The sequence below is a fragment of the Podarcis filfolensis genome (genome assembly GCF_964270895.1).
Source record: "Podarcis filfolensis genome assembly, chromosome: 11".
Taxonomy (NCBI): Eukaryota; Metazoa; Chordata; class Lepidosauria; order Squamata; family Lacertidae; genus Podarcis; species Podarcis filfolensis.
Window position 1 is genome coordinate 10,757,242 of NC_139613.1, and position 23,464 is coordinate 10,780,705.

General features: G+C 44.7%; 1 protein-coding gene and 1 long non-coding RNA gene across 8 annotated transcripts in view; one reads left to right on the forward strand and one right to left on the reverse strand.

Annotated features, from left to right (window-relative positions):
• MYO5B (myosin VB) overlaps positions 1 to 23,464 on the reverse strand; it is a 298,992-nt gene that overhangs the window by 270,505 nt on the left and 5,023 nt on the right. For 3 of the 7 annotated variants that reach the window (XM_083575482.1, XM_083575481.1, XM_083575479.1), the window contains exon 1: positions 3,038 to 3,113. The exons of the other annotated variants lie outside the window; for them this stretch is intronic. In XM_083575482.1, the coding sequence (XP_083431608.1) occupies positions 3,038 to 3,079 (42 nt within the window). In that variant the 5' untranslated portion in view covers positions 3,080 to 3,113. Of the gene's footprint in view, positions 1 to 3,037; positions 3,114 to 23,464 lie in introns of those variants that run through there. 7 annotated transcript variants of the gene reach the window in all.
• The window catches only part of LOC310744522, a 260,442-nt gene that overhangs the window by 23,970 nt on the left and 213,008 nt on the right, over positions 1 to 23,464 (forward strand). The window lies entirely within an intron of this gene.

Below are 23,464 nucleotides of genomic sequence, written 5' to 3' on the forward strand. Positions count from 1 at the left end.
AGGCAAGAAATGTTCAAGGTCCGGTAGCAAGTTCCACATGCTACAGGACTGTCAAAGCCGAAGCACTCCAGACCAAATCAGAGTAAAAAGAGGGAGTGCCGTGCTTCGATTCCGCACAGCACTGGTCTGGAAATACTATCCACGCTTCACAAGGCTGCCTAGCTCCAGCTGACCTACTTGCGCCTGTTCAAAAGCTGTGACTAAGCAAAGTGGCGGGTGGCACTCAAAGAAGCAGAGAAGCAACAAGCAGGCTGCCGGACTGGTTATACATGAACTTCTTGGTTTGGACTGAGTGCACCTTTTGCTTTGCAAAGGATTCTACAGTATTTCTCTGAAGAGAAAAAAAGAGAAAGAGGGGGGGTGCAGTGATGAATCCCGTTTTCACCAGATTAAAAACTGGTTTTAGAAGAACCTCGGTGAAAATCTCACATGCTATTTACAGAAAGCATTTTCTGGCCTGCCTCTTCCCGCTCCCCAGACACTTTTAGAATACCGCACAGCGCAATCCCAATGATAAAATCGCATGTACAGAACTATCCGCAAAGCATACTTAGAATCACAGAACTGTAGAGTTGGAAGGGACCACAAGCATCATCGAAACCAACCCCTGCAATGCTGAAATCTTTTGTCCAACCTGGGTCTTGAACCCACAACCCTCAGGTTAAGAGTTTTATACTTTACCAACTGAGGTATTCTCATAAAAAATTGCCTAAATAGAAATGTTTTGCGTCATCTAGTTGAGCCAAGGAGAAACACAGTCAGTCTTAACTGCATCCTCACACATTTATCTTGCTTTCCCCTCATTGTCAAGCTCCACAGCGGTACCTCTGGTTGCAAACAGGATCCGTTCCGGAGGCCCGTTCGCAACATGAAAAGAACGCAACCCCCAGTGGTGCGTTTGCGCCCGAGCGGATTGCGATTTGCTGCTTCTGCGCATGACATCATTTTGCGCTTCTGAGCATGCGCGAGCGGCGAAACCCAGAAGTAACCCTTTCCGGTACTTCCGGGTCGCAGCAGGATGTAACCTGAAAGAACGTAACATGAAGTGGACGTAACATGAGGTATGACTGTATCTGTAAGATACTTTTAAAGCAGTATCATGCCACTTTAAACAGTCACAACTTCCCCCAAAGAATAATGGGAGGTGTCGTTTGTTAAGGGTCTTGAGACCTGTTACGAGACCCCTATTCCCCCTCACAGAGAAGAGTGGTTTAATCATCAATCCCTATTTGTGGAGAACTCCTGAGAACTGTAGCTCTGTGAGGGGAAGCGGAGGTTCCTAATAACTCTCTTCGTCCTTAACAAACTACAGTTCCCACAATTCTTTGTGGGAAGCCATGACAGCTCACCAGGGGCAGGGGACAACTTGGGTGAAAGAGTTTCAGGTGGAAACGTGGAAGTGACAAAGAAAGAAAAAACTGCTTGGGCAGAGAGTTTAAGTAATCCACTTAGAAACATTTCCTCAGAAGAATAACTAGAAAGCTGGTCATTCTCAGCTGGTTTCATTTGAATGAAACCAAAAGTTGGGCGATTCAAGAGAGGCAACAGGAAGCATTTCCTCTCTCACACACAGAGTTAAGTTATGGAATTTCCTACCACAAAATGTAGGGGATCAATTCTGGTGGCTTTGAAAAGCAGTTAGACAAATTCGTGGAGGATAATAAGGCCATCCATGGCTATTAAGTTGGATGGCTATGTTCTACCTCCATTGTTGGAGATGAGGAGCAGGAGAGCGCTGATATCCTGCTTGTGGGCTGGACGTAACGCTGAACCCAGACCAAAGACTTCTGGTGCAGCTTCTCCCAGGGAAAAGATGGAGCTGGAACAAGTGGACACCAACTCTGTCCTCCAGCTCCAGGACAGAGCAAAGAGCTCCCTACCATTTCAAGATGGATTGGTGAGAGGAGGAAGGGCCAAAAACCCAAACAATGGCCACAGCACAATCTTGGTTTTGCCTAGGCCCAAGGCACAGAAACACAGGAAGCTGCCTTATAACGAGTCAGACCACTGGCTCAACTACCTCAATACTGTCAGTTCTGACTGGCAGTGGCTCTCCAGGGTTTCAGGCAAGAGCTATGGCCCTTCCCTATATTTCCACAAACAACTCCATCTTCTCCTTTGCTCCTGCAGCTGCCAATAAAAAAGGTAAAGGACCCCTGACAGTTAAGTCCAGTCGCGAACGACTCTGGGGTTACGGCACTCATCTCGCTTTACTGGCCGAGGGAGCCGACGTTTGTCCACAGACAGTTTTTCCGGGCCATGTGGCCAGCATGACTAAGCCGCTTCTGGCGAAACCAGAGCAGCGCACGGAAATGCCATTTATTAGGCCACCTCAAAACAGCAAAAAAACCAAGTTGCAGAGTCATATACTGCTGAACCCTGTTGAGACTCTCAGCTTTCACTAAGAAAAGAACACAAGTTTCTATCCTTCATGATGTTTGAGGACACTTAGACATCGTGAGGGCGACTACAGTTTCAAAATATAACTTCATCCCAAAGCAGATAAGTATTTCCCACATTCAAATCCAATGCAAGATTTCAAGGTGCTGAATCGTAGGTTTGAACTTCTTACTTGGAAGAAAATATTATCCAGTGGGACAGGAAGTGACCATTCCCAACAGCAGCTCTGTTAACATAATTTGCTTTAACGATGCACAACACAGACAAATTAGAGCTGCTTTTTCCAGCTCGTGGATGGTTGCCAGTATACCCTTGGTGCTGGGAGGCACACAGAAAGCAGTTCATTAAATAATACAAGCCAGCGAAAAGTCCTTAGATTACACTTCTACAACCCCACTTCAAAAAAAACACCACTGCGAGAGGTTCACAGAGACCACTGCATTTCCCAAGATTAAAGTTCAGTCTTGCTTTAGCTAATGTGCCTTTTGAGGACAGCTCTTCAAAAGCTGACACCAGCCTTGGGAAATTTTCCTTCCATGATTAGAAGCAAGTGCTGAGCGCCTACTCAGAAATAATCATATCCTAGGAAGAGGCCAAGCAGAACAGGAAAAGTATTTTCCATGAGAATTTTGCCTACCTTCTTGACTCCTTTCCGCAGCCGCCTGATGATTTTATGCATGCTGGCACTCTTGGTCAGGGCTGCTGATGCATCTTTCCAGACTGACCACACCATTTATATTCAGCACCTCCTTCCTTGGAGAGAGGTGGCCCTTGGCTGAGTGAGCTCCACCCCACCCACACAGCCAATAGGCTTACCTGTGGAGCACAGGAGGCTGCCTTCTACTGAGGTCCATCCAGTTCCATAATGTCTAATGTCCTGACTGGCAGGAACTCTCTGGCTATTTCAGGCAGGGCTCTCTCCCAGACCCACCTAGAGATGCTCAGGAATGAACCCAGGACTTTTTGCTGACAAAGTGGGTGCTCCAAGCTGCAGCCATTCCCAATATTAGTACAGTGGTACCTCAGATTACAGATGCTTCAGGTTACAGACTCCACTAACCCAGAAATAGTACCTCGGGTTAAGAACTTTGGTTCAGGATGAGAACAGAAACCCTAAGTCTTGACTGTGTGTGGTGGATGCTGGGTGGCAGCCGAAGGAGTCCGTAGGAACCTGGTTGCCATTTTGAGAGAGACTTGGAGAGTACAGTGGTACCTCGGGTTACAGACGCTTCAGGTTTCAGACACTTCAGGTTACAGACTCCGCTAACCCAGAAATAGTACCTCGGATTAAGAACTTTGCTTCAGGAGGAGAACAGAAATCGCGCCGCCGCAGCGGGAGGCCCCATTAGCTAAAGTGGTACCTCAGGTTAAGAACAGTTTCAGGTTAAGAATGGACCTCTGGAACGAATTAAGTTCTTAACCCAAGGTACCACTGTACCATTATCTCTTCATATTTATATCCAGACAGTCCACGTCAACACTTTTATGGCCACTGCCTTTTCTACCCGGAAGTGGGGGGAGAGACTTTACCAGGCTCCGGAGAGGGTCTCCTCGCGAGCCAGAGGTGCGGCAGGGCTTTGCTGAGGCTCTTCAGCCTCCCGGCTAATAGCTAATGCGCAGGAAAGCTGTGACTCAGCTGAGCAAGCCCCCCCACTGATCCGGTTCACACGAACCAGAGGTCTTAATTTAGTAGCTCAGCTAAAGCTCGGAAGGCTCCCTTTGCCTCTTCTGCGCAGCTTCACCTCTGGCTGGTGATGGATACCCGCCCCCCCCCCCCCGCCCCTGCCTGAAGAGATCCTCTTCGGGCCAGGGTGGATAAAAATCAATGATTTTTAAAATAAAATTAAAAAATCAGATTTTTTAAATTAAAATCATTTTTTTTTAATTTAAATTGGATTTTTAAAATAAAATGCTTTTGGAGGAAAACATCTTTCTAAAGATAGTTTTCTATTTAAGTTACATTATTGTCCAAAGGCCTACTCATCAAGAAATAAGGATTTGTTTTAAGTTTTTCATGTGTGCTAAAACTCAGCCTAAGTTTTTTTTTTTTTAATCAAAAAATACGGATTTGGTTATACTATTAGAAATACATAGACAGATGATTATGAAATTATTGTGTGAGTTAATAAGTTAACTTTTTATATTTGAACAACTTTCCTGCTGTACTTTAATGGAAGGAGAAACATCAATCATTTCCTTAATAACAATTTAAACAATTTATTTAACTAAAGCAATAACATTATAGCATATGTATCCATGTTTGTTAACTGATGTGATTAAACTTAAAAAAAAAAACAACTTAGACTGAGTTTTAGCACACATGAAAAATCCTTATTTCCTGATAAGTAGCCTTTGAACTATAATGTAACTTAAATAGGAAACTATCTTTAGAAACATTTTCCCTCCAAAAGCATTTTATTTTAAAAATCCAATTTAAATCAAAAAATCAGATTTAAATTTAAATTTAAAAATCGGATTTAAATTTTTTAAAAATCGGATTTAAATAAAAAAATCTGATTATTATTAAATTTTTTTTAAAAAAAATCATCCCTGTAACATTTGAACCAGCATAGCCAAGGGGAGTTTCCTCCCCTGTACTCTCTCTTGTACACAAGGCTGGCTGCAGGCAGGATTTATTTATTTACAGCTGTCACTTTCCTGACAGGAGGAAATCCTTAGCTGTAATTCAAGACAGAAGCAATGCAGCAAATCCCTGGAGTCCCATAATGCCTGCGCCGCCTCTCACTTCTGTCGCAGCGTATTTCATTGATGTCACACAAGGTGGTAATGCATTCTACGCATGTACTGGGAACGCTCTCTACATCTTATTTTCAACTCCTGTCACAAGTGGTCTCTGGAATCTGCATCACAGCAGCACTGAAGTCGCTGGGTTGTTTGTTTCTTTTTAAGTTAGTAGCTGGGGTTTTTTATTTAGTATTTCAATATTTATATTCCAGTTCTGCAAATGGGTTTTGAAAAGCTTGTGATTATACACATTCTATGGAACCATTTGCCTTGTCATCCCTTGAGATCAGTGGTTTATAAACAGTGGTGTATGAACTCCACATTCAGGTGGTCCGTGGAAAGGTTGCAAAACAGTAAAGAAGATCCTTAATTGGCCCTGTACCAGACTGAAGTCCCCCTCACCCAACTATAGTGTTATGTACTGAAGTTCTCACCCTGGGCCAGCAGGGGGATACTGTAGATAGTTATGCAAATGAAGGATCGAAAGTGACATTCAGTGATTGGATAGTTTGTATGCAAATGAAGGATCAAAAGTGACGTTCAGTGATTGGATAGTTATAGAAAGTTGCTACAGTTACGTTGTTCTGGAGCTCTATATAAGCAGGCTGACTGAGCTCTTCAGTTCAGTTCTGTTCCAGCTGACAAATAAAGAGCTGCTTTGGAAGAATCACTGTGTCGTCTGATATGTTCACCCACAACCTAACATATAGAGATATAGGTTATTTTCACTAGGGCTAGAATTATCCAACAAGCTAACAGGCCTCTGGTCCAAGGCCCATAACCTTCATAATATTACACTAGTGCAGTCTACAAAATTTTCTTTAAAAATTTATCCGTTGAGCTTCTTCCCAGAAGCCTGAGCTGAGGCCTATGACTTTTATGACATGGCGCTGCTTTTGGACTTCATGACAGCCCTGAAGTAAAATGTTGTTAAAGTGTGAGGTATTTATTATGTGCTTTGACACGTAGAATTTAAAAATCAATCTATTATGTGGCCTGTTGAGTTCCCCAGCTGTTTCTGAGTGGTCCACATTTGCAAAGAATGATGAGAACCATTGTTTTAGGACAGGGAAGAACTGTGCATTAGAGATCTTGGAAATAGATGGATGTCCCTGTAAAATGAATACATTTTAAAACACATTTTTTAAAAAAAAAAAAAACAAATAAATTCCACTCTCTACACTGGCTTACAAATCCATTCACAATTACAATCTACAAATGGGCAAAGGTTCTAGTCCCAGGCCTCTTGACCGTTATTCCACTGCAGTTCTACCCAATTTTCAAAACTAGCTGTTGGGAAAGAAAACAACTGTATTATCTGAAAGATTTTTGCAAAGATGGATGACCACTTACCATTAATAAAATGCAAATTAAGTTGGGAAATGTTCAAATATCATGCCTGCTTCGTGTCCACTCAAAAATCTGGCTCCTCTGGCATGCCCCACACTGTGTCCCTAGAACCCCAAAATGCAGAATAACTTTTGGGGACACTTATAGAAGCCAGCCATGCAAACACGTTAACCCAATAAAGCTTCTGTTCAGTAGACACACAAACAAGCAGGTGTCTAGGGTGTGTTATAAGACCTGAAATATAGGAAATGTGGAAACTGAAATGGCACATCTTACATCGGTATCAATAAGTAGATAGCCCCCCCCCAAAAAAAATCACTCACAGGGATTAGAAAGTTGTTGGAATACTTCCATAGTCAAGTCAGAAAACCATAGTTTGGGACTTTAAAGTAGTTCAGGTAAAGTAGAGAAGTGGTTTAATGCATATAAAAAGTGGAGAGAACATCCCAGGAGAAAACATCCCAATCATGATTTACTTGTTATGTCCAACTCTGGTTTACATAGATAAGGTATTTGATCACACCTAAGCAGACTTGAGGGACGCAGGTGGCGCTGTGGGTTAAACCACTAGGCCTAGGACTTGCTGATCAGAAGGTTGGCGGTTTGAATCCCTGCGGCGGCGTGAGCTCCCATTGTTCGGTCCCAGTTCCTGCCAACCTAGCAGTTCGAAAGCACATCAAAGTGCAAGTAGATAAATAGGTACCGCTCCAGCGGGAAGGTAAACGGCATTTCCGTGCACTGCTCTGGTTCACCAGAAGCGGCTTAGTCATGCTGGCCACATGACCCGGAAGCTGTACGCCGGCTCCCTCGGCCAATAAAGTGAGATGACGCTGCAACCCCAGAGTCGTCCGCGACTGGACCTAAGGGTCAGGAGTCCCTTTACCTTTACCTTTAAGCTGACTTGGCTTGAGCTATTTATTGGCCTCAGCATTTTTTAGGAAAGCAAAAGCTCCATCCATCTGAGATGACCTCACTAATGCTTTTTGTAAACATTGCAAGTGGCTTGGGGAAGAGTTGAGTCGGCCCCTGCTCCTGGAAGGATCATTCTTACCTCAGATGCACTTATTCGACACACGAGCCAAAGCAAAAAATCAATAGCCGAGGTTTGCTTATCCTATGATAGTGAGGCATCTGATCATAGCCTGCATTTTTAATCAAGGCTTATATTTTGATCAGATTCCTGTATTCCAAAAATGAGCTTAAATTCACATGTTTCTTTCGAGATGGGAAACCAGCAGGCAAGGTCTTTGTCGCAGGCAAGGTCTTTGTCAGAGGCCCCTTTGGTTTATTGCGGTCATAAAACAGGCTGGGAGCAAAAGGTCACACTGACCATACAAATTATAGAATACAATCAATCAAGGCCTTTCCCAAGGGGGAAATGGGAGGGAATATGTTACCAGTGAACAAGAGAGCATCAAGTCTAATGGACTCAAAGCTTGAATCTATTTACCAGGGAGTGGGGTGCAGGAAGAGCACAGGCCTAAAAGACTTAAGTGATTTGTTCAATTGCAACGGGTGATCTAGATAGCTTCGGAAGAGATATTCCTACTTATGATGCCGCAAGAGCAGAGAGGATATTAGAGAGAGACTTGTAGAACAAGCACATTTAGTCAACAACAACCACGTGGCTTAGTATTCCTTGGTGTAACCTGGTAGCAACATGCTTTTCTACACACATAATTATGGGATTATTGTGAGGCCTACACTAGCCTTGGCAAACCTGGCGCTCTCCAGGTGTTCTGGACTACAGCTGGGGCTGATGGGAGTTGTAGTCAAAAACACCTAGAAGAAGAAGAAGAAGAGTTTGGATTTGATATCCCGCTTTATCACTACCCGAAGGAGTCTCCAAGCGGCTAACATTCTCCTTTCCCTTCCACCCCCACAACAAACACTCTGTGAGGTGAATGAGGCTAAGAGACTTCAGAGAAGTGTGACTGGCCCAAGGTCACCCAGCAGCTGCATGTGGAGGAGCGGAAGCGAACCCGGTTCCCCAGATTACGAGACTACAGTGGTACCTCGGGTTAAGTACTTAATTCGTTCCGGAGGTTCGTTCTTAACCTGAAACTGTTCTTAACCTGAAGCACTACTTTAGCTAATGGGGCCTCCCGCTGCTGCCGTGCCACCGGAGCACAATTTCTGTTTTCATCCTGAAGCAAAGTTCTTAACCCGAGGTAATATTTCTGGGTTAGCAGAGTCTGTAACCTGAAGCATCTGTAACCCAAGGGTACCACTGTACCACTCTTTTTTTTATAAGATTTTTATTAAGATTTTTACATTACAAAAAATAAAAACAAACAGAAAAAGAAAAAAAATCTTTCCATCACATTAATTTTCATTTACTTGTTTCTTGGACCTCCTCATACCTCTCTTTTTTGTATTCCAATTCAATTTATTAGCTCAGCAATTTGTTTCCCTCTTTATTCTACCCAAATCTTTATTCTTAAATTGTTGTGATCTTAAAATTTTACTTTTATAAACCCATTTTTTTCATATTCTTTTAACCCATTACAGCTAGAAACCTCTTAATTTTAATCCAACATTATTCTAAAGTTCACTGTACCACTCTTAACCACTACACCACACTGGCATAGCTGTCAACGTTTCCCTTTTTTAAGGGAAATTCCCTTATTCCGAATAGGATTCCTCGCATGCAAAGGGAAAAGTTGACAGCTATGCCTAGAGGGCAGGAGTTTGACCAAGGCTAGTGAAACCCAACAGCAACATGCTTTCCTATGCACACAACTATGGGAAGCAAGGCCAACGCTATTTCCAAGGGTCTTTTTAGGCACAGTGCTGCCTAGGGCAGACATTTTTCTTCCTTGACTGGGGAAGAAGAGGAAGAGAGAGCCACAGGCATATATATATATATTTTAAAAACCTTGCTTCTCTCAGCCTTCTTTCATGGGTCACTCATATGCCAGGCCTCCCAAGAACCTCCTGACGCAGACCATCCTCCAAATCTCTCCTCCTGGCGACACGAATGCCAAGCAGCCTAGGCTAGCCTGCCTTCCATAAATGCTTCTCACACCTGCCTCTTCAGGACGGTAGGGATTCCTCACCTGTTTGGCCCTCCCACTCATCCCTTGAACGCTGGCCTCTAAATGGGGAAACTGGCAAGGTGAGTCTGCCCTCTGGTGTCCTTCCAGCAAGGCTGTATTGCCAGGCCAAAATTCTGCCCAGGAATCCCTGAACACCATCCTGTCTCTGTGGCTCCCTCCAGAGTTCAGCTTGCACCAGTTAACACACACTGGCCAATGGTCTCCTCTTTACAAACGGCACCACCAGGAAATTTTGGGTAGAGCTCAGTGGCTGCAGAAGGTCCCAAGGTCAGTTTCCAGGGATCTCCAGACAGGGATGGGAGAGAGAAGAGGCCTGTCTGAAATCCTGGAAAGATGCTGTTGGTCAGTGCAGAGGATACATTGCTAAATGCACCTCTGGCATAACTTCCTATGTTCCTAACTCTTTTGCGTTGGTCTCTGCCCTCCTTTCCAGCAGCTCAGAAGCGCCATCCCTGCCAGCGTCGGAGACATTTCCCTGACGTTTCAAATGAAGATTTGTTTTGTACTATGCAAACCAATGTTCCAGAGAAACAACAAATGGCGCTGTATTCATTACGTCAACCCTCTCTGGTCACACAGGTTCGGGAAAGGAAAACGTCTCTCAGCAATCACCAAGCCACCCGGAAGGAAGTCGTAGACTTGCCAACAATAAAAACACTGCAATAAAAAAGGAACGAACTTGGCTTTTTTCACTTTCTGGCAATTTCTTGCTATTATAGGGACTAAAGGCACCCAGACACACACCTAACCTAATCTAACCTAACCAGCATACAACAGATGGCGCTTTAAACTTCTTGTGCAATACAATGGTACCTCTGGTTACATACTTAATTCGTTCTGGAGGCCCGTTCTTAACCTGAAACTGTACTTAACCTGAAGCACCACTTTAGCTAATGGGGCCTCCCGCTGCTGCCGCGCCACCGCCACGTGATTTCTGTTCTCATCCTGAAGCAAAGTTCTTAACCCAAGGTACTATTTCTGGGTTAGCGGAGTCTGTAACCTGAAGCGTATGTAACCTGAAGCGTATGTAACCTGAGGTACCACTGTATCTGGAACCAAGTTGCCGACATGCACCATTTGGTAAACTAAACACAGAGATATTTTAAAAGTGTGTGGTTGGCATCCGCGGCAATTTATCCAATAACACACACACCCTAAAAAACAACTCAAAAATCAAAGTCACACTGCATATACAAATATAAAAGTTTTTTTAAAAGACTCTATAAGAAGCAACATTACACAATGTCAATGCTTTTAGTCTTGGGATATTTTTGGTTCTGGTTTTACTAATGGGATTACAATTTTGGCCTTTATATATTTTGTTTCTTTCCAGTGGCTCTACCGGAGAGGGGGAAAAGGGTATAACTTTCAGTATAAATAAATCAAGTTATACATTAAAAGCCCAACTCACTGAGGAAACCCTTTGACTGGTGCCTGAAAGGTAACAGTGAAGGCACCAGGAAGATCTCCCTTGGGGAGAGAGACTTCAATAAAAAGGGTACAGGAAAACGTCACAAGCCCTCTCTTCAACAGAAATCCTCTTAAGCTCTCCAGGCAGACACATCTGGAGAAGAGCCTCTGAGGATGATCTCAGCTCCAAATTTATTCTGGAGAAGGCGCTTCCATCAACCTTGGTTTGGGCTGCCCCAAACGGTATGGTTCATCACACAAGTTTCCCAAAAATTCGTATTTTTGTACAGATTCTTTGGCTGGAGAACTGCACAGCAAAATCCAGAGAAGCACAAATTTTGAAAGGTCACTGTGTTTCAGTTCGCATATTGTTTTTGGAAGTGCATCTTGGGAAAAGGCAAAGGGACCCCTGACCATTAGGTCCAGTCGTGACCGACTGTAATGGGAATTGGGGTTGCTTGTGCGTAAATTCCAAACTGCTCCCAGCTGTTAGTGTAGCTAAACCTTTCCCTGATTTGACAGCCCTTACAAGGCGACTGTCTCAGTCACTGGCAAAATCCGTCAGTGGGCGTTCCCTGAACTTCTTCCAACATAAAAGCTGTTTGACGCCAAGTCTCCGCCTGGCCTCCCTGCGCGGAAGTCTCCTGCGCAGAGTGGGCGTGGCCAGCGGAGGTCCTGGGCTCTCCCCGCTGGACCCTGTGGAAGAGTCTTGGAGCCCTCTCTCCGAAGACCTTCCCTCCTCCCCTTCCTTCCTGGTGTCACGCCGATTTCCTTCCCCAAGGGAAGTGTTCTCCCTCTCCCTGCTGGTCCCTTCTCCTGCATCGTTGGAGAGCCCTACCTCCACTCTTGGCTCCGATGTCAGTTCTCTGACACCGACTATTGGGGTTGCGGCACTCATCTCGCTTTACTGACCGAGGGAGCCAGCGTACAGCTTCCGGGTCATGTGGCCAGCATGACTAAGCCGCTTCTGGCGAAACCAGAGCAGCGCACGGAAACGCTGGAGCGGTACCTATTTATCTACTTGCACTTTGACGTGCTTTCGAACTGCTAGGTTGGCAGGAGCTGGGACCGAGCAACGGGAGCTCACCCCGTCGCGGGGATTCGAACCACCGACCTTCTGATTGGCAAGTCCTAGGCTCTGTGGTTTAACCCACAGTGCCACCCGCGTACAACAAGGAGACCGGCCCTAATATGTGAGCCCCAAAGCTCTTGCAGCTTCAGTGTGTGTCCTTGGAAACAGAAGCAGACATGAGTTTAATGTATTTACATTCCTCACATACTCAATTCTCCCCCCTCCCCACTAGTAAAACCACTTTCCTGGGATACGCCTATCTTAGAGGTACCTTTTGATGTTTTTAAAAGCTATCACAGAGTGAACACTTCCTTGCCTGGAGGCTTAACCAAGAAAGCAATTAACAATGCTAGTATTTCAAATACCGTTGATGATCGTGTAAACAAACCAGAGATTCAAGCAGGCAAAACCTTTACTGACAGATGGAACACTGCTTCCTAATATCATACAATGCTCAGCAGAAGAAGGCAGGGCAATCTGTTTAAATGTTGCATAAAGAAAGTAAAATAAAAGTAAAGGACCCCTGGACAGTTAAGTCCAGACAAAGGCAACTATGGGGTTGTGGCGCTCATCTCGCTTTCAGGCCGAGGGAGCCAGTGTTTGTCCACAGACAGCTTTCCGGGACATGTGGCCAGCAGGATTAAACCACTTCTGGCACAATGGAACACAGTGGCGGAAACCAGAGTGCACAGAAACGCCGTTTACCTTCCCGCCACAGTGGTACCTATTTATCTACTTGCACTGGTGTGTTTTTGAACTGCTAGGTTGGCAGGAGCTGGGACAGAGCAACAGGAGCTCACTCACAGGGATTCGAACTGCCAACCTTACGATCAGCAAGCCCAAGAGGGTCAGTGGTTGAGACCACAGTGCCACCCGCTCATAAAGAAGAGGTTCACTGGATGGACAAAAGCAAGCCCAAGTGAAGGTTCTTAATAGCATCTTTGGCCAATAAATTCCCACCCACCCCCCTCTCTGGATGGAGCACAAAGAGATGTGTATAATGTTGGCTATATACCAAACCTGTCATCGGGAGCCTCCTTGGTTGCATCCATCATTGCACATTTTGTGCCATGCCACAAAGGCCTGGGTTTCTCAGAAAACTTTCGGCAATAACCAGTTAATTGCCTTTGCTGCTACCGTGCTGTCTTTTGCTTTTAGTTCTCTTTTAATTACATTTTCAGTTTGTTTTACTTGTGTTCAACCAGCATGGCCAACTCCTCTCTTTCCCTCCCCACCCCCCAAAAAAGTCTAGCACTTTAGATATTGGCACTAAATCACAATTCATAGCCTTCAGATTCTCTGCAATTTTAACCGGAAGCAGAATAGAGCCATTTCCAAAACTAGAGAGTGTATAAAAGGTCCCACTTTTTTTACAATGGCAAAGCAATTCTTCCTGCCGTGCTATAACTTAAAACGTCTGGGGCCTGGGCCTGAAGTGTTTCCCATTAACCTTCTCCCTAGTCCTAGAACAACTAGATGTTAGTTCAGGTCTCCTATACTTCTTCCTGATTGAGTAAGCAATGAACAAGTAAGCTATAGTGGTCCAGGCTCACCCTGAGTAAACTCTTCAGCTCTTTCCACTGAATCATCACCTGCAACAACCTGGACCAATCACCTGGTGCAGGTGTTCAAAGGAACACTAGCCACTGTGAGATGACAAGTGCTGAACGCTTGAGCGTAACGCCTCTGTGTTATGATTTTGAAAGATCTTTGGTGGGTCAATAAGCAAAGAGCTCTCCAATTTCCCAGAGCATTTTCGGAACAACTTCTTACTGAGTTATGCGAAGCATTTTCTTGTTGATTCATTGCTCAGAGGCAGCAAAGAATGACCTGTTGAGCCGGTCTTTTGTCTTCTTCTGCTTGGATCAATCCCCAGCAACTTAGCAATCAGGCCAAGTCAACAGGAGTGAGGAACCGTTTTCGCGATTACCAGCTCAACATTCAGCACTGCGGTGATCGGATTAAAGATATGCAGTGGCTGCATTTATGGTGGGAGGGGTTGTTCAAAGAAAACAGCCAAGGTTGCTAAATGCCCCTAAAATAAAGGGGAAATCCCCCTCCCTCCTTTAATAGTCAGCTAAAGCTGAACATTTTCATTTAGCTTTATTATTATTAATCCTAACCAGGGCTTTTTTTCAGCCAGAGCTAACCAGAACTCAGTTCTGGCACCTCTTTGCCATTACAAGAGAACAAGGGAGGTGTTCAGGGTGAGTTCCGGCAACCTCTTTTTCTAGAAAAATAGCATTATTCCTAACCACAATTTCCAGAGGGGTGCAGGCATGTTAGGGACAGAGGTGTCTGCATCTGCAGAAAGGGCTAGAAACTCTTTAAAGAAAGGGGAATTGCAGTGTGCTGCAAAACACACCCCATGCATAGAGAAGGTTCCATGTTCAACCCAAAGTATTTCCAGAGGATCTTAGCAGCCCTGCTGGGAAAAACTCTATCCTGAAACTTTTTAGAGAGCTGCTTCCCTTTGGGGCAAACAATGGGACAGATGAGCCAATGGTCTAGATGTAAGGCGTGATCATGAGCTCAGCGGTCACCGCCCTTGAGAGCCTTTACCAGTTGGGAACAAAGAGCACTGGCCTAGATGAACCAATATGCCATGTTTTATAGGGCAAGTTTATACAAGTTTATTTACCGTATTTTTTGCTCTATAAGACTCACTTTTTCCCTCCTAAAAAGTAAGGGGAAATGTGTGTGCGTCTTATGGAGCGAATGCAGGCTGCGCAGCTATCCCAGAAGCCAGAACAGCAAGAGGGATCGCTGCTTTCGCTGCGCAGCGATCCCTCTTGTTGTTCTGGCTTCTGAGATTCAGAATATTTTTTTCTTGTTTTCCTCCTCCAAAAACTAGGTGCGTCTTATGGTCTGGTGCGTCTTATAGAGCGAAAAATACGGTATATGCCCGGGTTCAATTGCTGGCATCTCGGGGACTAACAGGATCTCAGAAAGCAAGGCAAGTTAATAATAATAATAATAAATAATAATAAAATTTTATTTATATCCCGCCCTCCCCAGCCAAAGCTGGGCTCAGAGCGGATAACAACCATAAAATGATACAATATACTAAAATCATTTCATTATAAAATCAATTCAAATCAGATTAATGGCAACCATTGAGCTAGAGTTCTGTGAGGATTGCCAAAGGAGGGGGTCAGGCTGTGCCCTGGCCAAAGGCCTGGTGGAACAGCTCTGTCTTGCAGGCCCTGCGGAAAGATGTCAAATCCCGCAGGGCCCTAGTCTCTTGTGACAGAGCGTTCCACCAGATTGGAGCCACAGCCGAAAAACCCCTGGTTCTGGTTGAGGCCAGCCTAACCTCTCTGTGGCCTGGGACCTCCAAGATGTTTTTGTTTGAAGACCGTAAGGTTAAGATCTCTGGGGAGTCATTGTCAGAAGAGTCAGTCAGTCAGAAGAGACAACCCTGGACTAGATGGATTAATGGTCCGATTCAGACATTTTGTTTGTACATAGTGCCTGATCAAGGAGGTCCCCCGGCGGAATTGCAGCAAGACTCCTCTCACAGGCACGAATAGCACAGGTGTCAAGGTGTGCGTCTGTGTTTGTTGTCAAGTGGATGGGCAGCCCTGGAATCAAACTTTTCAAAAGCTGGTCTGAACTTGCTCTGGGTTGCTTTTGGTGCCTGCAGTGGTCAAAATGTCATCCTTTCAAAAAGCCAACGATGGTAAAAAGTGATGGGGGTTTGCTTGTCTCTTGTTGCTGCTCATCGTTAAAAGCAAGGTCAGCACTGGATGGGGCCAAACAAGCAATTTCTCACACTGTTCTGAAAATGCAGAAAACCCTGCTTATTACAGCATATAGCTACCTTTAGATGCAGGAGTTCAATGTGAGAGACGGGTAAGGAGAAATCTCAGAGGGTAAAGAGGATGCAAGAAGAGATGGATGAACCCAGGTGAGAGCTGGGGGAGGGCATACTTTCATCTGTGGGGGATGAAAGTTAAGATGGCTGGGTGGATAAAAATTAAAGTTTTTTTTTAAAAAAGCAATAATTAAAAATGCATTTTTAAACATTTTTAATTGGATTTTTAAAATAAAATGCTTTTGGAGGAAAAATCTTTCTAAAGATAGTTTTCTATTTAAGTTACGTTACAGTCCAAAGGCTATTCATCAGGAAATAAAGATTTTTCATGTGTGCTAAAACTCAGTCTAAGTTTGTTTTTAAAATTGTTTAACCACATCAGTTAACAACCACAGATACATATGCTATAATGTTATTGTTTTAGCTAAATAAATTGTTTCAATTGTTTTTAAGGAAATGAGTGTTTTTCTCCTTCCAATAAAGTACAGCAGAAAAGTTGTCCAAATATAAAGAGTGAACTTATCAAACCTCACAATAATGTCATAACTGTCGGTCTATGTATTTCTAATAGCAATTTTTTATATAACTGAAAAAACTACTCTGAAAATTAATTATTCCAAAAATGAAACCTTCATCTGGTTGTAAATATTAAGATGAAACCAGCAAGAATGAGTCTTTCTGTAAAAAAAATTATTTAAATCAAGTCTTACTGACAAGTGATTTAAATAGTAATTTAAATCAAATCCACCCTGAGTGATGGGGGAGGATATTGTACTTTCTTTTTCTGTTTCTTCCTTCTTTAGTCTATTAACTTTATTTCCTGTGGATTAGTTTTTTTCTTTTATTATGTTGTAAAAACTTCAATAATTTCCACCCCATAAAACCGGTTGTAGGAGTCCAGGTTTCTACACATCACTCTAACAGCAACCTGCTTAAATACTAGTAACTGTCCAGTTTATTTAATTATTACAGGTGCTTATATCCTGCCTTTCACCCCAAAGTATGTATGTATATACTGTATACACACACACACACCATACAAACAGTATTTCAGATAAAGCCACAGTGCATGGATCACAATATGAATTTCAATAATATAAATTCTATGGCAGCAGAAACCAAATAAAACACATTAACCCTCATTGCTACACTTCGCCAATGAATCGAGCAGTATGGCTTTTCCTGCAGATGTACAAAGAGAAGTCGGGTGTGCCCCACATCGTAGAGGGCAGCCCTCTATTTGAAAGGCTCTGCCTCCAAGACTATTTTAAAGATTTTTTTAAAAATCATAAGAAGGAAGAGGAGGGGCCATGGGGGGGGGAGGAGAGCAGGGGTCTTGAAGTTGTCCATCAACAGCACTGGACAGCAGACTGATCCGGCACACAGAAATTTGCATCTATGCACATAGATTAGCATATGCAAATTTCATACAAATAAGCATCCTCTTCCGTGCCCCTTTTTGGCACTTCATATGCAGCCACACTAAAAAGAAGCAACGGACACTGTTTACATCAGGGGTCAGCAAACATTTTCAGCAGGGGGCCAGTTCACTGTCCCTCAGACCTTGTGGGGGGCCAGACTATATTTTTTTTTGGGGGGGAACGAATTCCTATGCCCCACAAATAACCCAGAGATGCATTTAAAATAAAAGGACACATTCTACACATGTAAAAACACGCTGATTTCCAGACCGTCCGCGGGCTGGATTTAGAAGACGATTGGACCAGATCTGGCCCCTGGGCCTTAATTTGCCTATCCATGGTTTACATACAAAGGAAAGAATCAGCTTCTAGCCTCTTCATTCTGTTGATTTAATTCCCTCCTCCTGAACATCAACATGCAAAGTCACCCACTCCAACAGAAAAAAGATGGAGAGCTTATTACATGTCTGTGCAGTTGATCATGCCTACAATTTCATATTCTCCAATTGGAGAATAGCCTCTACTAAAGGCGTCGTGGATTTTGAAGAAGCACGAATGTAGGATGAAAGGGGGAAACGAGCTAAGAGGATGGCACATTTGGCAAATCCTCATCGTGATCAACTCCCGCCCGGAAACCTATATCCTCGCTGTGGAAGGATGTGAGGATCCAGAATTGGCCTCCACAGTCACCTACAGACACACTGTTAAGGCCATATTCATGGAAGACAATCTTACTTGGCCAAGAGATGCTTTAGAAGACCAGCAGTGGTCCTCAAAATCTCAGTCAGAACAGTCCCCATTTGTTTCAATAAGGTTTATTCTAGCAGGACACTGTTTCCAGCAAAATTGTATCCAGTCCGCATAAGCCTAGGGCATGATTAAGATACATATAATAGCTTAGATGAGACTGATAAGCACTTTGCATGTCTATGAAAACCTGCAGCTGCTGCTATCGTTAGCTCATTAATGGTTCCACGCTAAAGGATAATGCAATGTTTAACAGACCTTGCTTGCAGAAAAGAGTTTCTCAACACTGGTGCTTAAAATTAAGAAAAGGAAAGATGCAAAAGATATCAGAAATATAATTAAGTTGCTTCTGCCAAGCTTGGCATAATCAGTTTAAGAAGCATCCAGAAAAATCAGCAAATGCAAATCAATTGCCCATAGCACCTCCCTTCCCTTTTGCCAACCACTTTTTCATTCATATAATTGTGGTGGTTCAACTGTGGAGCCCCGGAGTCCTTATCCTCAAACCTTTCTTTGAAAGGATGTGGTGACTATTTATTACATGTAATTCCTGTTAAGTGTTTGTTAGGATGCTAGAGGCTAAGCAATCTTGAATGCACAAGTTAGAAACGTAGGGCTGAGATATAACAGGCAACCACACACCAAGAGTGTGACATGGTTATTATTTTAACCAGACACTGAACGCTTGTACAAACAGGTACAAATACACAGTAAAACTGCCACCAGTAGCCATTGGGTGAACAAAAACTATTATTTAAATCATGGCTAGATTCTCACGATTGCAACATGCCAAAGCATAATTTAGCCCACAGTGAATTATCTTGTTTTGTTTTGTTCATAGATGTCAGATCTAAATTAAAATATCCTGGGCCACATCCACACCAGATATTTGTAGCACTCTTATGTTACTTTAACAGCCATGGCTTACCCTAAGGAATCCTGGGATCTGTAGTTTGTTAAGGGCACTGACCTCACAGAGCTACAATTGCCAGCAACTCTACCAGATTACATTCCCATAATTCTCCATGACTTGTTAAAGCGGTATAGCAGTGCTTCAAATGAATGATGTACTGTAGTAGGTGATCATAGAATAAATGTATCTCTATAAAGCCTTGGTTAATTTACTAAAGTAAGTATTTTCCTAAAACCATCTTACTTGCATTTCAAAGGGTGGAAAAGAGCCATGCATAAACCCAATACAGCCAAAGCCCAATTAAAAAGTTTAATTGCACATTTGCTATGCAGACACCTGGCACTCCAGGATAAAGCATTTGAAAGCTGATGGAAAACAAATACTCAACCCCTTGTAGTTTCTTTGGATCCATCCTTGCCTGGTGAGAGATCAGAGGACTACATGGAGAATTGTTACTTTGGCTTACTAGATGCAGGGAGCTTCAAACATGGGGCAATACTGCAAAATATTTCTGTCTAGAAATGGATGACTTCTTTTCTGCAGAACAAGGCTGTTAGAAAGTCTTTTTGCCCTTCCAAATCTCAATTATATTGGGTTCTCCCAGACGTCCTCTGTGGGCATTCCCTGGAGCCAACACCACGCTTCAGACCATGGGTCGGCAAACTAAGGCCCGCGGGCCAGATCAGGCCCAATTGCCTTCTAAATCTGGTCCGCAGACGGTCCAGGAATCGCCACATGGATTGCCAGCACACACGTTCTTTCCCTCTCCCTCAAATGGTGGCGCCGGCGCCTCCTCCCTCCCTCCTCCTGGCTTCTCCCCGCCCTGCCTAGAGGAGAAAGGGGGCTGGGCTTTGTTGCTGCCAGCTCCTCTCCAGAGAAATTTTGCACGCCGCTCATCGTCCCGCCGCCAGCCCCTGCCACTCGCAAGACACAAGAGCCACAGTTGGCTGAGCACCCCTCTCGAGTGGCCGCCATTTAAAGCAGCCCCTCTCCAGAGCCCTTTTGCGCGCCGCTCATCATTCCTCCGTGCTGTTTCCCCCCCCCCAAAAAAATATATAGTCCAACCCCCCACAAGGTCTGAGGGACAGTGGACCGGCCCCCTGCTGAAAAAGTTTGAGGACCCCTGTTTCAGACCTAGCCAATGCTGACCCTGTTTTGCAACGAGTAAGAATTTGGGTCCCCTTCATGGATCACTGCCTTGCCGTGGTGAAGGGGCTTGAATAACTCAGAGAAGCTATGAGCTATGCTGTGCAGGGCCACCCAAGATGAACAGCTCATAGTGGAGAGTTTTGACCAACCGTGATCCACCTGGAGCAGGAACCGGCAAGCCACTCCAGTATCCCTGCCAAGAAAACTCCATGGACAAAGGCAATTGGAAGTGAGAGCTGGACCATAAAGAAGGCTGATCGCCGAAGAATTGATGCTTTTGAATTATGGTGCTGGAGGAGACTCTTGAGAGTCCCATGGACTGCAAGAAGATCAAACCTCTCCATTCTGAAGGAAATCAGCCCTGAGTGCTCACTGGAAGGACAGATCCTGAAGCTGAGGCTCCAATACTTTGGCCACCTCATGAGAAGAAAAGACTGCCTGGAAAAGACCCTGATGTTGGGAAAGATGGAGGGCACAAGGAGAAGGTGACGACAGAGGACGAGATGGTTGGACAGTGTTCTCGAAGCTACCAGCATGAGTTTGACCAAACTGCGGGAGGCAGTGGAAGTGCCTGGCGTGCTCTGGTCCATGGGGTCACGAAGAGTCAGACACGACTAAACGACTAAACAACAATAAAGAATTTGGGAGCAAGACCTGCCCAGTCATTTGCTCGGCAAGCAAGGCAGCTGCTGGTAGCACGTACCTGTACGATATGCATAATCAGAAACGCATCTTTGCTGAATGCACGCAGCACCAGTTTACACTCAAAGCACAGCACATGGATCAGCCCACTCTTTTGTGCCCCTCTGGGAAACAAATGATGGTTTTTCACCTGACATAATGGGCTAAGCCAGTGGGCAGGCATCCCTTGTGCTTCTTCCAGAGAAGATGCCCAGAGGCTAGCCTGTGGATATAAAGCAACAGGAATTGACAGACAGCCCAAATAATACGATGCTCATCTCAGGTTCTGCATCAGTTCAAGGAATCTGAACGTAACTCAGGGTTGTAGGTTTTTTTGAGCAAGGCAGGTACCAAAGCTCAGCTTCTAGCCTAAACCCTAAAACCAACCAAGGGGGTTGAGGCATACAGTACACCCCCTTGAATAATGTTCTGCAGTCAAAGGATCCCATGTCGGGATCCAATGCACAATACAATACAATATCACACTTGGAACATCCTCAAGAACCACACCTGTTTCTTTTTTTCTGGGACTTTTATTTTACGGAGAGGTTGTCCTCTCCTGTTTATTATGTTACTGAACTTCTGCAAGCCAGAGGAGCTCCCTTGAACTTGCCCAACCTGCTTCTTGCTGGGTAAGCTTTAAGACAGAAAGCAACACTTCTTGGTTTAGCTGACATCGCCTCGTGAGAGAAAAAATCTCATCCCCCCAGAGATTCCCACGGGAAACTGGCATTGATAAGAAAGAGCGGGATGGAAGGGGGACACCTGTTGTTTGGAAAGGCAACAGCTGATATGCACACTGGAATGCAGACCTCGCCGCTGACTATCTCAACTTTAAATTGAAGGTTCTCTGCTCTCTTTAGCCTGACCCTGTGCTGTGTCTTTAAGAAGCAACACAAAACTGACAGGTGCTGTGTGAGATAGCAAGCCTCAGCACAGAGGCAAAACAAGGTATTCCTCAAACAACAGGGATGTCTGGGACAGTGGGTAAAAGGCGGGTATCTGAGCTGTTCTATTGGTTAGTAAGGTAAAGGTACCCCTGCCCATACGGGCCAGTCATGTCCGACTCTAGGGTTGTGTGCTCATCTCACTTAAGAGGCCGGGAGCCGGCGCCGTCCGAAGACACTTCCGGGTCACATGGCCAGTGTGACGAAGCTGCTCTGGCGAGCCAGCACCAGCGCAGCACACGGAAACGCCGTTTACCTTCCCGCTATAAAGCGGTACCTATTTATCTACTTGCACTTAGGGGTGCTTTCAAACTGCTAGGTGGGCAGGAGCTGGGACCGAAAGACGGGAGCTCACCCCGCTGCGGGGATTCGAACCGCCGACCATACGATCGGCAAGTCCTAGGCACTGAGGTTTTACCCACAGCGCCACCCGCGTCCCTGTTCTATTGGTTAAATCTCCATTTAATCATTTTATACAACAGAATATGTGCAGTGTGTGTGTGTGTGTGCGCGCGTGTGTAAGCTCTGTTTTGAAGATACAAAAAGGAAAGACAGTTTCTTGCTTGCAAGGCACCTTAAATTGCTTGCAAGGCACCTTAAATGCTGGCAAATTATCTTTCCTTCCCCTGTTTGTGGCCCGTAAATCCCAACTCTACTGCCAGGTAGTTTCTCTTGCACTCGGTACTGACTTTATAAATAGCGATGAGGTAAGGAGAGGTTTCCCAGGAAGTTCATGATCTCACCTGCCACACCCTGCATGGAAAGCAGGCAACCCACAGCACCAGGAACAAGGGACCGTCAACCATTTCCCAACACAATTAGCTCAGCTAGCAAGCGGAACAAACCCCAGTCGCTTTCTTTGCTTCGTTAAGCAGTAAGCGAACAAAAGCAGGGAGACTAGGGGATGGAACAAACTAGTCTTTATTTTAGGGCAGGGCTGACTAGCACCAACGCTCCTTTCTCAACTTAGAAAAAGGGTCACTGCTCCTAAACTTTGCAGGTGGCACACGATTCTCTGGGCACCTCTCCCAGTTTCTCTTCTCCCTGCCCACCCGACTTGCCCCTTTTGCCACCACGGCCAACCTTTAGCTCAGCTCCAACTGTCGCAAGCCAAACCAAAGCAGGATGGCCAGCTCTTTCCCTCCAAAAGCCAAAGCAATCGTTTGTGGTTAGCTGTCACTTTTCTCTTGTGGCAAAAGCAAGGCTTTTGGGTATTTAACATATGTGTAACAGGTAGAAGAAGAAGAAAAATCAACAAGCGATGTTTCCCCTCACTGCTATACTTTCATAGCAGAAAGAACTGCCTCTGTTGGGTTTCCACCTGTGGTGCTGCAGCTAAAGACACAGGAGCTCGAACAGAAGAAAAACAAAAGTTAGCAAACCGATCCAGAGTCGTTTCTGGTGAGAACCCAGGCATTTGCAAGCACTGAATGTACCTGCCCTAGAGTGTGTCTGGGAATCTGCAAAGTACTCATTTCCTTACAAGTTAGGCAATTTTAGACTCTGGACTTCATGAACTTACCTCCCCGCCCCCTGCTCTTAAGACGGTAACGCATGCTATTTTAATTTTGTAAGGTGATGAGCCCTCCTCCTGCTCATTCTACCTGGTACAGCCCCAGACTTTTGCCCTCTAAATCCTGCCGCGGGTCTAACCCCGGTAAGAAATCAATCACATGTTTCTTAGCAAAGACACAGTGTAAGCTAACCTACTCCTCATGCAACAAATTCCAGAAGGTAGCCATGCTTTCACAGC